The sequence below is a fragment of the Papio anubis genome, chromosome 19, assembly GCF_008728515.1.
Source record: "Papio anubis isolate 15944 chromosome 19, Panubis1.0, whole genome shotgun sequence".
In the NCBI taxonomy this organism is placed as follows: Eukaryota; Metazoa; Chordata; class Mammalia; order Primates; family Cercopithecidae; genus Papio; species Papio anubis.
This window is the reverse complement of record NC_044994.1, coordinates 55573940-55589293: the sequence shown is the minus strand read 5'-3', so window position 1 is coordinate 55589293 and position 15354 is coordinate 55573940. Positions and strand designations below refer to the sequence as shown.

At 39.9% G+C, this 15354-nt stretch overlaps 1 protein-coding gene across 2 annotated transcripts in view; it reads right to left on the bottom strand.

Annotated features, from left to right (window-relative positions):
* The window catches only part of PHLPP1 (PH domain and leucine rich repeat protein phosphatase 1), a 288094-nt gene that overhangs the window by 46008 nt on the left and 226732 nt on the right, over nucleotides 1-15354 (bottom strand). For both annotated transcript variants that reach the window (XM_021930200.2, XM_003919671.5), the window contains exons 11-12: nucleotides 13186-13386; nucleotides 9582-9744 (exon numbers count right to left, since the gene is read on the bottom strand). In XM_021930200.2, the coding sequence (XP_021785892.2) occupies nucleotides 9582-9744; nucleotides 13186-13386 (364 nt within the window). The remainder of the gene's footprint in view (nucleotides 1-9581; nucleotides 9745-13185; nucleotides 13387-15354) is intronic.

The window sequence follows — 15354 nt, the reverse complement described above, 5'->3', positions numbered from 1 at the left end:
AGTTCAGCATAGAATAAATAGCATTGTAATGCAATTTTAATACATTTTAAATATCATTGTTTATTTCTACATAAGAATGCAACCATTTTCTTTAACAGCAGATAAGCAAAAACACCCTTTTATACTTCTGCACACAGGAAGGAGGTTTGTTCACAGAAATTATAGAAAGTTGAAAAAAAAATTACAGGATGTTGGTATCTGGTGCTGCCCTCCCGGTGTTAACACAGTGAGCAACACACTTAGAAGCACTCTGTCATGTTGTTTTAATAGTCCTCAACATAGGCTGACTGCTGAGGTACTCCACAAACACTTGTTGGCTGAATCATTATAATGGTTACCACTAACCAAATAGAAAATATTTGAGTGAAACTGGAGGGAAAAAATGACACTTTATATTGTTAATATATGTACCTCTATGGTTAGTGTACTACAACTTTCTTAAAAATATATTAAATAGAATGTTAAATCTGGCTAAAACACAACTAAAAGAAAATTATCTTTCCCTCTTTCAGGCCCACTCTAGAATATAGCTAACAAAAATTACTTTGTTACAATCCAACTTCTGGTAAGAATACCCAAAAAATCATGCAACCCTCAGAAAAAGTGAGATAACTCATAGCTGAGAAGGAACTCTTGATTTAGAGGAAAATCATTACAAACACATTTAGATAAGAGCATAAAAACGTCATTATATCTTAAAGAAAAATAAATTCAATTTGATGTACAGTTTAAGTGTAACTATCACAAAAGCTGCATGGAGCCTATCTTTATTATGTTTTCTTCAGAACATTACCACAGAAACAGGCATATCAATGTTCATAGCAATGTATTATATATCATCTGCCAAACAGCTGCCTGTACTGCCTTGAAATGGCAACTTAACCTACTGGCTGCTAGATTCTGTAACACCCTACTTCCTTTCTTCCTGCAGACTATCCCCAGTCCACCACCTCCACCGTGCTCCCCAATGACACAGTCAGTTCCAAAAATGAGGATCCCAATCACAGTCTGGATTTCCTTACCCTTGCAAGGTAAAAGCTGCTGGTGTATAACATATTTCCCTGCTGACTTCATAAGAAGTAAATAAATGCAAGTATTCATTTAAAAGAAATTAAGGATCTACAAATCGGCAGGCAATAAGCCAACATTAGGGACATACGGCGATGGCAGATACAGTCCCTGCCCTTGAGGAACTCCCAGGATAGTGGGGGAAATAAACAATACACCTTTAGCTGGTATGATCAACCAGGTTATAGCAGTAGAGGGACAGATAACAAGACCCCACAGAGGCCTTTCCAGAGAAGATTTCTGTGCAGAATCAAAGTTAATCAGGCATGTGAGAACAGGTGGACATCTAGGGAGAGCTAATAGCAGGTACAGCAGGAAGGAGACAAGAATAACATTTGTGTGGCATATCAGGAAACTCGCTATGAGTGGTTGCTGAGGCTGGAGACTGTTGGGCCCCAGAGCAGAAGATAAGGCTGGACAGGCAGAGGGATCAGACAATGAACTGTGGATCCTATAGACTGTGTCTCATACAGAGGCAGTCTACATTGCTTCCCTTTCTTACGATGCTATAGGAAGCCAAACATTTCAGCTTAATAGTAAAATAAATATACACATATATGTACTATTTCTCAATATACAACTTTTAGTCAAATTCTCTTAAACTACTATACATTCCCGGTGTTATAAAAGGCTAAGTGATCCCTAACGTGGGATGTTCATACAACTAAGCAAGTTTAGGGGCCGGGCGCGGTGGCTCAAGCCTGTAATCCCAGCACTTTGGGAGGCCGAGATGGGTGGATCACGAGGTCAGGAGATCGAGACCATCCTGGCTAACACCGTGAAACCCCGTCTCTACTAAAAATACAAAAAACTAGCCGGGCGAGGTGGCAGGCGCCTGTAGTCCCAGCTACTCGGGAGGCTGAGGCAGGAGAATGGCGTGAACCCGGGAGGCGGAGCTTGCAGTGAGCTGAGATCCGGCCACTGTACTCCAGCCTGGGCGGCAGAGCAAGACTCCGTCTCAAAAAAAAAAAAAAAAAAAAAAAAAAAAACTAAGCAAGTTTATTAACTGAATAAGTCGGTCTGAACTCACCTTTTACCCCAAACACAGACCTGAGAGTCAAAGTGTAGTACTATTTTTCTACATAAAATCATATTTATGGCTGTGTGCAGTGGCTCACGTCTGTAATCCCAGCACTTTGGGAGACTGTCATGGAAGGACTGCTTGAGGCCACAAGTTCAAGATCCACCTGGGTAACACAGCAAGACCATTTCTACATAAATTTTCAGAAATTAGCCAGGCTCCTGTTCACCTGGAGTCTCAGCTACTCACGAAGCTGAGGTGGGAGCTTCCTGTGACCCAAGAAGTTGAGGCTGCAGTGAGTTATGATTGCACCACTGCACTCCAGCATGGGCAACAGAGCAAGACCTTATGATTTTTTTTTAAAACTCATATTTATATATAATTACTGAGAAATGTGCATTAATGTTTAAACTTCCTCACCTTATAGGAAGCTGCAAAGAAAGACCTTTAATCTCATATAAAGCATTCCTTTTAAATTTACATGCGGTGTCTCTATGATTTTCTCAACTGCATTTTAGATTTGGGAAGCCTTGAAGAAACCTTGGGAAAAGATTTCTTAAAATTGGCAAGCATTTGAGGTGATAAAAATGACAAGCAGGGTAACAATCCTTAGTATTCTATTTGCTCAAATACAGAATTTCCTCAAACACTGAAACTAAGTTATCTGCAAATTTTGACTTTAAGAAAATGTATCCTGTATAAACTGAGCAATTTCTTTACATCATACACTTCTTTTTTTTTCCTCAAAGAGATAAGGTCTTGCCATGTTGCTCAGGCTGGTCTTGAACTCCTGGCCTCAAGCAATCCTCCAACCTCAGCCACCCAAAGTGTTGGGATTACAGGCATGAGCCACCGTGCCTGGCCCATCATCACTTCTTCAAATTGATTATGTGTGCCCTTGGGGGTACTCAATGGTATATTACAAAGTTATAGGATGCCTGGCACATGCATCTGGGGGCTTCAGTTTTACTCAGATTGAGGAGGGAAAGAGCCATTATTTTTACATTAAAACAAAGAGAAATGATAAAAAGTAGAACGTAAAATGAGCATGAATTTTTAGACTGAAAAAGATACATGAAAAGAAATTTATAGGTGATTCCAGGCGTCTCCCAGATTTCTGGGTGTGTGAGTGTACTTCCCTTTGCCCTCAGGGATCTGAAGAGCACCATAGTAACCACCTCACAGACTACTTCTTCTGAGGACTCTGAGTCATGGTGCTCCTTTCTCCAGAAGCCTCTCTAAAGAAATGCCTTCTAAAATGCATGAGCTCATGAAGGACTAATTGTTCGTCTGTATAGATACGTAACTTATTCCGTAAAATGTATGCAATATTTTGTTAGAATGGGCATGGCTCTGAATTTAGAAAGATCTGCTGAAACCAGAGTTAAAAACAAACACACACAAAACTACCCTGGGTTAACTCATTACACCAATTTTGAAAGAGAGAATATGCAGTCTTAACTTCCTGCTAGCCTGTTCCTGGTGAGGCTGGGTGCAGAGTGGCTTCAATGGCCACTTTCCAGTAGACACTGGTTGCTTCCTCTTTCCTTAGCCCTTGTATCGAGCCTTGTCTCAAACAGGAATTGACATTAGACTCCGCAACGGTTGGAACATTTCCTAAGTAACTATTACTTAACTTGATTCCAGCACCATAATAATGACTGCTCCTGGTTTCAGGTTTCTGGATAAGCATTACGCCAAGCTGATGTTTTTACGTCTATTAGGTCAACTACGCCACCCAACTGAAGTCTAAACTTGGTTCCTGACCTGTCTTCGTATCCATTTCCTACTTCCCCAAGAATCAACCCACTTTCTTTCATCCATTCTGACCCAGTCATTTCCCCTTGTTCTTTGTGTCTTTGTGGCTGAGCTGATATTCTCTATTTCATTTGACTTTAGAGACAAGAACAACAAACAGGGCTTGTTGCCAGGCAAGCCAAGTCTGGCTACATGGTGACTATGGGATTGTAGTTTTCTCTGTAGCTGATTGAGAGCTGATCTATATTAAGTTTATTTTTTAAACTTCCTATAGCCATCGTCCTCAAGAGCATAGCATATTAAAACTCTTCATACTCTCTTTCCCAGTTAAGGTAACACAGATTTTAGACATGAGTTCACTCAACTTAGCCAAGCAGTTTATTACTGCATGGAACAAGCATGAAAATAATCTTCTAAAGATAATGAAAACATCTAAAAAGATGCATTCTTAGAATCAATAAGCCACAGGAACATGGAAATTTGACAAAGAAGTTGCTGATATGATGTTTAAATCCCAAATTACAAACTTCATTCACCGCATGTATCAACACTTATTTCACCTGCTTAAAATACACTTCAAAAAAGGGTTAGAACACCTGGCTCCAGCCTGGGTGACAGAGACCCTATGTCAAAAAGAGCAGGGCAAGGGTTTAGAATAGGTCACTATTTAGAAGTTACTCAACTAATAGCTTGGTTTTTGTTGCAAAATTACTATATCACTAATGTGACTGCTATGCAGTTCAGTGGAAGGAGAAACAAGGGCCATATCCATGGCCACCTCTGCTTCTGAGGTTCCTCAGCCATGAGTAGCCTTAGCATGGACTTAGGTCCAGGTCCAGCCAAACCAAGTCTGGCATCTGGATAAGCATTATGCCAAGCTGATGTTTTTACGTCTATTAGGCCGTGTGACTCAGCTCTTGTTTCCCTTACTAGATGATCGAGAGCTAATCTGTATTCAGAGGGAGGTCTGTCTGTTTTAGAACCAAAAGAGAACACAATCTACTCCAAGCAAAACTGGACTGGTGGTAGGAGTCTGGAAGATCAATGCAAAAGGGCTAAACAAAGGTGAGGACACTCGGGCTCACTGGAAAATTCTGAAAAACACGTTTTATTTTTCCTACTAATAACTTACATAACCTCCCTATCCAAATACAAAACACCTGATGATCACTTTACAGATCTCATTAGATATATCAAAATGAAAAAAATGCCAGTATTCAATTTTATCCAAGATTAAATGGTGCAAATAGTCTGTTTAAGGTCTACATGAGTAAGGGCCTAATTATTCAGATGTTTTAAAAACACATTTTAGCATACATCTCAGTATGGAGATTTGTTTGCTCTTTTAAACAGTAATTGTTTTTAAAACTTTGGTCACAAAGCTATGAATAATCACTTTCTTTTAATGTCTGAAAAGATAACAATGCTTGGTGAAACTAGCTAGTTAATAACACCATGATCTTATCTCTTCTGAAATGCTATCTGCTAAGTTTTTAAAATTGCAAGGATCTTAATACCTTTATGAGATGCTTTACAAGTAACATCTATTGCACTTTATTTTCAAGAAACTGTGTGAATGTAATGTAGGGTTATTAACTCAATAATAAAAATTTAATACAGGTTGGAAAATCTCATTGTAGAAATGAAATTACTCCATTTACATTAAAAATATGCTTTAAGGCACAGTTTGCAATGAAGACTTTTATAGGTATATTTATCATTTAAGATACAACACAATTTTTACAAGAAATTTTCTTTTAGATATTCAAATATACATAAATATTTACATTGCAACTTAAAATATTCATAAAAATATCAATTAACATAAAAATATCAATAAACATAAAAATATCAATTCGGAGTTCTGAAATAATATAACTACTATCTTTTTCAAGAATATTATCTGTCCAGGGCTGAAACATGCATATGTTTATACATAAAGGATACTTGATGTTCTTCAGTCCCCCAAAAAACCCCAACAAAACATATATCTACTGGTAATGGAAGAGCTCAATCTGAAAGAATGGATATTGTTAACATAAGAAAAATGCTAAGGTGTAATAGCTGGGGGGAAAATCAATCAAAGAGCAAAAAAATGGAAACCATTTAAAAATATGGGAAGTAAAACTGAAAAGGAGTTGTAAAGCAGGGTACAGAGAGAAGACAACAGGGGAAGGAATTCAACAGCAACAAAGGTACTGATTCTGTAATCCAGGAATCCAAGCAAGAGTCTAGAAGAGGATTAGTTTTCATACAGCAAAATTTGTATTTTGCAAAATCTAGTTAAAATCTAAAAACATTTAATTTCTTTTTTTTTTTTTTTTTTTTGAGATGAAGTCTCACTCTGTCATCCAGGCTGGAGTGCACTGGTATGATCTCGGCTCACTGTAGCCTCGCCTGCTCAGCTTCAAGTGATTCTCCTGCCTCAGCCTCCTGAGTAGCTGGGACTACAGGAACGTGCCACCACACCTGGCTAATTTTTGTATTGTTAGTAGAGACGGTGTTTCACCATGTTGGCCAGGCTGTTATTGAAAGCCTGACCTCAGGTGATCCACCTGCCTCGGTCTCCCAAAGTGCTGGGATTATTGGCGCGAGCTGCCATGCTTGGCCTAAATTTCTATTTGTATTTTATTTATTTATTTATTTGAGACGGAGTTTTGCTCTTGTTGCCCAGGCTGGAGTGCAGTGTTGCAATGTTGGCTCATTGCAACCTCTGCCTCCCGGGTTCAAGCGATTCTCCTGCCTCAGCTTCCTGGGTAGCTGGGATTACAGGTGCCCAGCTTATTTTTGTATTTTTAGTAGAGACAGGGTTTCACCATGTTGGCCAGGCTGGTCTCGAACTCCTGACCTCGTGATCCACCTGCCTTGGCCTCCCAAAGTGCTGGGATTACAGGCGTAAGCCACCAAGCCCGGCCTCTATTTGTATTTTAAACCAGATATTTAAACAAACAAAAAACCCCAGAACAAGAATCTAAATCTACATTTAAGAATTTACAACATTAAAAGACGGGTACAGACACTAAGACGAGCAAATAGGAGGTTTAATCTTGAGACTCTCACTTTCTCTTGTGCTGGAATTTCACCTGCACCACACATAAGAGACCAGTTTAACCACCCCCGGTAAAAGATGACACCGCACAGCCACTATGTCAAGTAATGGGCAGCTGAGGAATCCCTGGAAGGTCTAGCTGACAACATCTTTCCTGTGCTGAAGGCAAATAAACAATTTGCCTAAGTAATAAATTTCTTGGATTTTGTTGAGCTTCAGCCAAAATAGTTGCTCTATATAATCAACATTACAGATGAACCACAGTGAGAGCATGTGTTGATTAATAATGGCTAACATTTAGGGAGTTCTTCCTATGTGACACTCCTATTTCAAATGCTTTACATGTATTACTTCATTTCATCTTCACAACAATACTATAAAGAAAGTACCAATTCTTTTTTTTTTTATTTAATTTAATTTAATTAATTAATTTATTTATTTATTTTGAGACGGAGTCTCACTCTGTCGCCCAGGCTGGAGTGCAGTGGCCGGATCTCAGCTCACTGCAAGCTCCGCCTCCCGGGTTCACGCCATTCTCCTGCCTCAGCCTCCCGAGTAGCTGGGACTACAGGCGCCCGTCACCTCGCCCGGCTAGTTTTTGTATTTTTTAGTAGAGACGGGGTTTCACCGTGTTAGCCAGGATGGTCTCGATTTCCTGACCTCGTGATCCACCCGTCTCGGCCTCCCAAAGTGCTAGGATTACAGGCTTGAGCCACCGCGCCCGGCCAATTCTTTTCTTTATTTAACATACGAGGAAACAGAGCAGTGAATTTTCAGCTGGGATCCAACTGGAGGTCTGTCTCCCTTCAGAGCACTGCTCTTCCTCAATGTGAAAGTTACTACACAGAAAGTAAAAATTCTGGACATTTTTTTGTTGTTGTTTGTTTTATGAGACGGAGTCTCGCTCTGTCGCCCAGGCTGGAGCGCAATGGCGCGATCTCAGCTCACTGCAAGCTCTTCCTCCCGGGTTCATGCCATTCTCCTGCCTCAGTCTCCTGAGTAGCTGGGACTACAGGTGCGAGTCACCAAATGCGGGTAATTTTTTATATTTTTAGTAGAGACAGGTTTTCACTGTGTTAGCCAGGATGGTCTCGCTCTCCTGACCTCGTGATCCGCCCGCCTTGGCCTCCTAAAGTGCTGGATTACTGGTGTGAGCCACCGCGCTGGACCAAATTCTGGAAATTTATAACAAACATCTTAAAATGCCACTGTGATGTATGAGATAGTGTTCTTAAAGCCCAAGGTAAAACATTTCGTGGCTTAAAGCACACATGCACATACATGCGCGCGCGCACACACACACACACACACACACACACAATGGCTTGTACACATCTCAACCATATAAATGTGTAAAAACTGTTGGGATAAAAAGTTATGCAAGCCGGCCAGGAGTGGTGGCTCACGCTTGTGATCCCAGCACTTTGGGAGGCCGAGGCGGGTGGATCATCTGAGGTCAGGAGTTCAAGACCAGCCTGGCCAACATGGTGAAACTCTGTCTCTACAAAAAATTACAAAAATTAGCTGGACATGGTGGCGGTCGCCTGTAACCCCAGCTACTCGGGAGGCTGTGGCGAGAGAATCGCTTGAACCCGGAAGACAGAGGTTGCAGTGAGCCAGTATTGCACCATTGCACTCCAGCCTAGGCAACAAGGGTGAAACTCCATCTCAAAAAAAAGAAAAAAAAAAAAGTTATGCAAGCCATTTAAAATGTCTTCAAATGTCTATTCGCTTTCTTAATCTGAAACACAAGGTTTATATCAGGAAGTGCCTGGAAAGTGAAGAATGGCTAAGTTGGACTACTCCTGTTCCCTGTTAGGAGATTAGAATATGCTCCAAGTCTGTAACCACCAAATTATTTTTCATTAAGCATAAAATCGATAACTAGAAATGCTAAGATACAAATGAAAAACTACATTGTACATAAAGAACTTTTTACTTCTGTACCATTTCCCTGCCAAAAAAGAAACAAAATAGGAACACATGGTTGTTACATGGCTTTCATTCTAGTGAACTGGTTTCATCCCATGAGTCTACCTCAAGTCAGCAGTCAGGACTTGCAGACTACCTCTGCTACCAATCTGCTGTCTTAATTTACACAGATCTCTTCACTTTTCAGCACCTCAGTGTCCTTACCTATCAAATGACAATAATATCTGATCTGCCAATTTCATTCAGTTGAAATCAATGTTAGGTGACAGCAATGACGCTTTGTCTATATAGGGAATTACCACTAGTGGGCTACGATAGTGGGGTGTGCTATTTAACTAGATGAGTTGGTGGGGAGGGATGTGTAGTGGTACTGTTACCTTTTTCAAACTGCGATTACACCAGCCTCATCCTTTGAGCCTCATAACCACCCTGGAAATGAGTGGAACAACTATTAACAGATAAAGAAGTACAGGGTGGCTATGTGGGTAGCCTCATGTCATACTGTAAGTTAGAGACTGAGCCTAGAAATCCAATTTTCCCAAAACATGCTCCAGTGTTTTGCCTTTTTTTTTTTTTTTAACTCTGCTGACTCAACAGTGTAGCCCATTGGTTAGGAAGGAGGAAGTAAGGGCTAATGGGGGCCTCCATTCTGAATAAATCCAACAAAGATGCAAACGTCCTGAGTTGATGAATTAGCAAGTCAACTCTCTTTGCTGACCTGAAAGCCAGAGTTTATGAAATGAAACCACATACCTTGATCTCTGGGAGCTGCATAACTTCGGGAAAGACCTCGATGCAGTTGGAGTGAGCAATCACAGTGTGCACGCGCCTGCAATTCATGATCGTTGTTGGGATGGCTTTCAGCTTATTCCCACTGAGATCAATTTCTTCAAGTTCCTCCAGTTTCGCCATTTTACTAAAAAAAAAGAAAATAAAGCAATTTAAAAGAAAATAATATATGATGAGAATCAAAGGATGAATTAAATTGCTATGACTTTAAGGATTCATTTGTAACAGTCATTTTTACAAACAAGACCATTTTTTCACTATCATTTTGGAGTACTGAAATATTTTAACACCTCCTTTCCCACTACAGAACAAAAACTATTCAACTCTTCAAATTGTCAACAAGAAGGAAAATGGGTGCCCTTTTCCTCTTAAAAGTCTGTGTGGAAATTAAGTTACCCTGGCAATAATCACGTTACTGTATAGCTTGGTCTGAACACTAATGAAAATACTATTGAAATGGATCAAAAGCCAGCATTAATCCAATATAACTGCCTTAAAAGAGCTCAGAGAGTATGATTTCTTTGTAGTGGCACTGAAAACTCAAGGGGGAGGTAGAGAACAGATCTATAGTTCATATTAAGATAAGCTTTTTCTTCAACCTCCACTCCCCCAATTCCTCTGACATCACTGATGAATACAAAGTGGTAGTAAGGAGCAAGGGGTGTTAAAAGCCCATATGGATCACCTCTTCGACTTCTGGCAGAGTGCAAATTCACACCAGGGCCAAAAGACATTTCTCTCAATTGTTGCTAAACATCTACCAAGAAGGAATCTCTCCAACCTTATCTAATAATATGTTCTAATGTAATTAATTTAATATTTCTGTTTAAGAATGTCTTTTATTGTTCAATCTTCCTCATCTATAATCTTCATCAATAATTACAATAACTAAAGAAAAATTCCAGAATCAGGGTTTCTTGCATTCTTTATAACTTTGAAAGAAAAACCAACACCTCCACCTCTGCAATCACTGTAATAGCATCTGGCACTGTTTTGACCCTCTTTCCACTCCAAGAAGCACAGGATTCCCCATTAGTGTGACTCAGACTCATAAGGTGAATAATAGTTTAAATTTTTTGGTATCATTTCTACCTGTTACAGTTTCATTTGTCACAGTACACTTTTAAACAATTTAACAAAAAAAACTGTATTATTTTTCTGTCATATTTCAAATATAAAGATTATCTTGTTGATAAGATACAGTAAAAACTAAGTTTTTATCTTATGAAGTCAGACTTTTTAATATCATATACATCCAGTATGGTATCAGAATATACTACAAACAATCTGTACACAGACTATGAAGTAATTCATCTATGATAGCCCAAATTTCTAAGAATATTATTTAAATATGCTGTCATCATATTTTGAAAGAAATATAGTGATATGGTTTGGATTATTTGTCCCCTCCAAATCTCATGTTGAAATGTGATTCCCAGGCCGGGCGCAGTGGCTCAGGCCTGTAATCCCAGCACTTTGGGAGGCCAAGACGGGCGGATCACGAGGTCAGGAGATCGAGACCATCCTGGCTAACATGGTGAAACCCCGTCTCTACTAAAAAATACAAAAAACTAGCCGGGCGAGGTGGCGGGCGCCTGTAGTCCCAGCTACTCGGGAGGCTGAGGCAGAAGAATGGCGTGAACCCGGGAGGCAGGGCTTGCAGTGAGCCAAGATTGTGCCACTGCACTCCAGCCTGGGCGACAGAGCGAGACTCCGTCTCAAAAAAAAAGAAATTTGATTCCCAATGTTAGAAGTGGGGCCCAGTAGGGGGTGTTCAGGTCATGGGAGCAGATACCACATGAATGGTTTGATGCCCTTCCCATGGTAATAATTGAATTCACATGCTGTGCATTCACACAAGACCCTGGCATCTCTTTTGCCCTCTCTCTCACCATGTGACACAATGGCTCCCCTTCACCTTCTGCCATGATTGTAAGCTTCCTGAAGACTCACCAGAAGCAGATGCCAGCCCTGTGCCTTGAAACTAAAGGGTAATGGTGCATGAAAAATGATTAAAAGCACAGAAAACAGGCCCCCAGAAGAAAAAGTTAAAGAAATTTCCAACTCACAACATAAAAAGAAGGTGGCAAAAGATGTGAAGACAAAATGACTAGATGGTGGTCACGTTCTTTAATTCAGCAACCATTTAAGTGTGGGCCTTGTGTGAAATGTGAGGCTGAGGGAAATAGCAAGGTCACAGACCCAGCTCTTAAGGTGCTCTGGTTTGCAGGGGAGCTACTGAGCCACATCACAACCACAGGGAGACAGAATTCATTCCTAGACGGATTTTTTACAAGGTGTGTTAAAAGTTTCTCTCCACTCAGCGTGAGTGATTACACCTGGCATGGGTCACTGGGGGTATATCCTCAGAATTAGAGCTGATGATCCTTTCCTCTGCAGGGTTTAGACATTCATCATCTGAAAGAAGACAATGAGCCCTTTCAGATAGGTTGCTGTTATGTGATTATCATGGTTTTTTCCAAAAATATAATTTCCCCATTCCATAGTGAAGTAAAAGTAGATGGAAGTAAGCATAAAATATTTTAATCATTAATGTCAAATGAGGAGGAAAGTAAGTATTTCATTACGCCAAAAACAGAGCAATACTTTAAGTCAACACATACATGGGCCTTCCTTCTTAGCAAGGGCTTGAATAGAGTGGTAGCCCTGAAGGCAGCAGAGGGAGGCTATGATAGTGTTTTGGTCTAGCCCCAGTGCTGAGTTACAGTTACCACAAGCAGAATACCAGAAGGGTTAGTGTTTGCTTCTTTGATGCGTGGGTGTGTGTTCCAAGGCCTAACTTGTTAGATGGATAAAAGCCAATGAAATGGAAACAGGGTAAATCCTCATGGCAGGCTCAGCACATAGATTCACTCAAAGCTAGATATAATGTCAACGCTCCCCAAAAATTAGAAATTAAAGTAAAAACAAATTAAAAATGGACTCTTTTGAGCCATAATTTGCAATGTTACAGTTTCTATGGTAGTAGAGTCTACCACTGCTCTGTACATCGTAAGTATGAATATAAAAGTTGGTAGATAATGAAGGATTTTCAGGTTCCTGGTTTACATTCTAATTCCCACATACCCTATTAGGTTAATGTTTTTGGAAACTTTATTATTTATTTTTTAATAGATAGGGTGTCACTATGTTGCCCAGGCTAGTCTCGAATTCTTGAGCTCAAGTGACCCTCCCACCTCAGCCTCCTGAGTAGCTGGGACTATAGGCACGCACCGCCACACCTGGCTCTAGGATAATAGCTTTTTAAAAAATTAATCTGACTGGTTAAAAAGAAGTAAAAGAAAAAACATACCTGCTAAACAACACATTTTATTTCAAAATCTTAAGAACATTCTTGTGATTAGGTCTTTGGACACGTATGAGGAAAACCAATCTACTTCTCTTCAGGGAAATGTCATCACAGCTTATATAAAGGAAACTGTGAATGGAGCAGGAACAAGGAAACAAACTTGATATCACCTGGGAAATAAATATTTCAGCTTTCATCTTTCTATGAATACACTTTGAGAAACCCAATTCAGAACACAGCTTTACGATTCTCCTTTACCTTGCTGGAAAACTCTGAAGTCGGTTATAGGCCATGTGAAGGATCTTCAAATGCGGGTGTCCCGTTAACAAGGGCACACATTTGTCTGTGAGGCTGTTATTTGTCAAATACAACTCTTGTAAGATACTGTTTGTCTCTTCAGAAAGCGTGGCTGGAGGAAGGCTTTCCAGTTTGTTCGCAGATGCGTTCAGGAATCTCAGGCTACAATGACAAAATGTAACAAAACGCTACTGAAAAGTCACAAAACTCCTCAAGAAACCTAGAAGCTTTGATACCAGGCATATTAGAAGCTGGGATTAGAAACATGAATTGAAAAGACAAGCCCTGGCTTCAAGAAGTTCAGTTAGCAAGTATTTGTATCTGTGATCCATTAACTATGATGAACACAATAGCTATCTATATGCATTAAATACAGAGAAACAATCAAGTTTTATGGAAGCACAAAGTTAAGAGGAAGGCAATTATTTCTATAGTTGGCGGGGAGTGGAAGAGAAAGTGATATGGTAAAGTTAATATTCTGACTTAAGGAAGAGAAAAACAATTTCCTATTTTGTAATCAAAAGTTCTTGCTAAAGCAGGAGGATGCCAGGAGTTTGAGACCAGCCTGGGCAACAAAGTAAGATCCTGCCTCTATAAAAATTAGGTGAATAAATAAATAATAAATGGTTCTTACACTAATAAAACAGGTATTAGATCACAATACAACTAAATCACATAGTGACTTGAGTCCTCTTCAGTATAAGGTCCAATGCACATTTTACTGACTTTCACAAGTGCAGGAGATAATTTGCTCTGTCTTAAAACAACATAATATGATGTAGCAATGAGAATAAAGAACTAAAACAGCATGTATCAACAGGATGAATCTCACAAACATATAATGACCAAAAGAAGCCAGATAAAAGAGGAGACCCACTGTATGATCCCATAACTACATAAAGTTCAAAGTCAGGCAAAATTACTCTGTAGTAACAGAAGTCAGGATGGCAGTAACTCTTAGTTGGGGAGGGAAAGGAGGCAGTATCCAGGAGATGGCGTGTAACGTTTCAAATATCATAATGTTCTTAGGTAGGGAGGGAAAGGAGGCAGCATCCAGGACAGGGCGTGTAACATTTCGAATATTGTAATGTTCTTAGGCAGGGGGGAGGAAAGGCATCAGGAGAGGGAGCGTATGGGTTTCAAATATTATGTTCTTAGGCAGGGAGGGAAAGGAGGCAGCATCCAGGAGAGGGCGTGTAAGGTTTCAAATATTGTAATGTTCTTAGGCAGGGAGGGAAAGGAGGCAGCATCCAGGAGAGGGCGTGTAACGTTTCAAATATTGTAATGTTCTGTTTCTTAGTCCAGATGCTGGTTACACAAGTGTGTTCACTTTGAGATGATGCATCAAGTGCTACACTTATGATCTGGCCACTTTTCTGTACTTATATTGTACTTAAATAAATTTCACATTAAAACAAACAATATACGTGCTGCCACACTTTCCAGATGCTAGAGTGAAAAGTGGATAAAGCATAAAGAATGGTTTTATAACTAAGATAACAAATCGTCAAAAACAATAAATAAAAAATCTTTCACGGTGATTGTGAAATGTAGTTAAACGCACAATGCGAAGCTGGGGAATGGCAACAAATCCTTGCTGTGATCAGGTTCCAAATCACTCCAAAGGGACGGACTGTGTCACACTCAGGAGTCAGAGATGACCCTCCTGATTCATGACGAATGTCCAACTGTGCAGCTGCAGCAGGTGGGAAAGAGACAGTGCTCAGTACATAGGACATGCCTACAAGAGTTAGAAGGGTCAAATCTCCCATGCCTCTCCCTGGCCCCCAGATCAACCCTGTTGATGAGCCACACTATTCCCTCACTTCAATCACTTTGGTTTGAAATTTTCACCATTCAATTCAGGACTATTCTGCCATTTCTTAAAAAAAAAAAAAAAGAAGAAGAAAATCATCCTTAAAAATAATACAAAATACCAAGCACAGTTATTTTTAATCTTGGATACGAAAAAAAAAAGGCTATTAGGAGTCCTCACCAGGACTGTCACTCCAAGCTCTCAGTCCACTAATTTAAAACTCTTCAATCTCATATAACCCCTTCAACACACAAACACCAACTCCATTACTTATCTGAGGAAAAGCAGCTTCCCCAAAATAGAACATTTTCCAT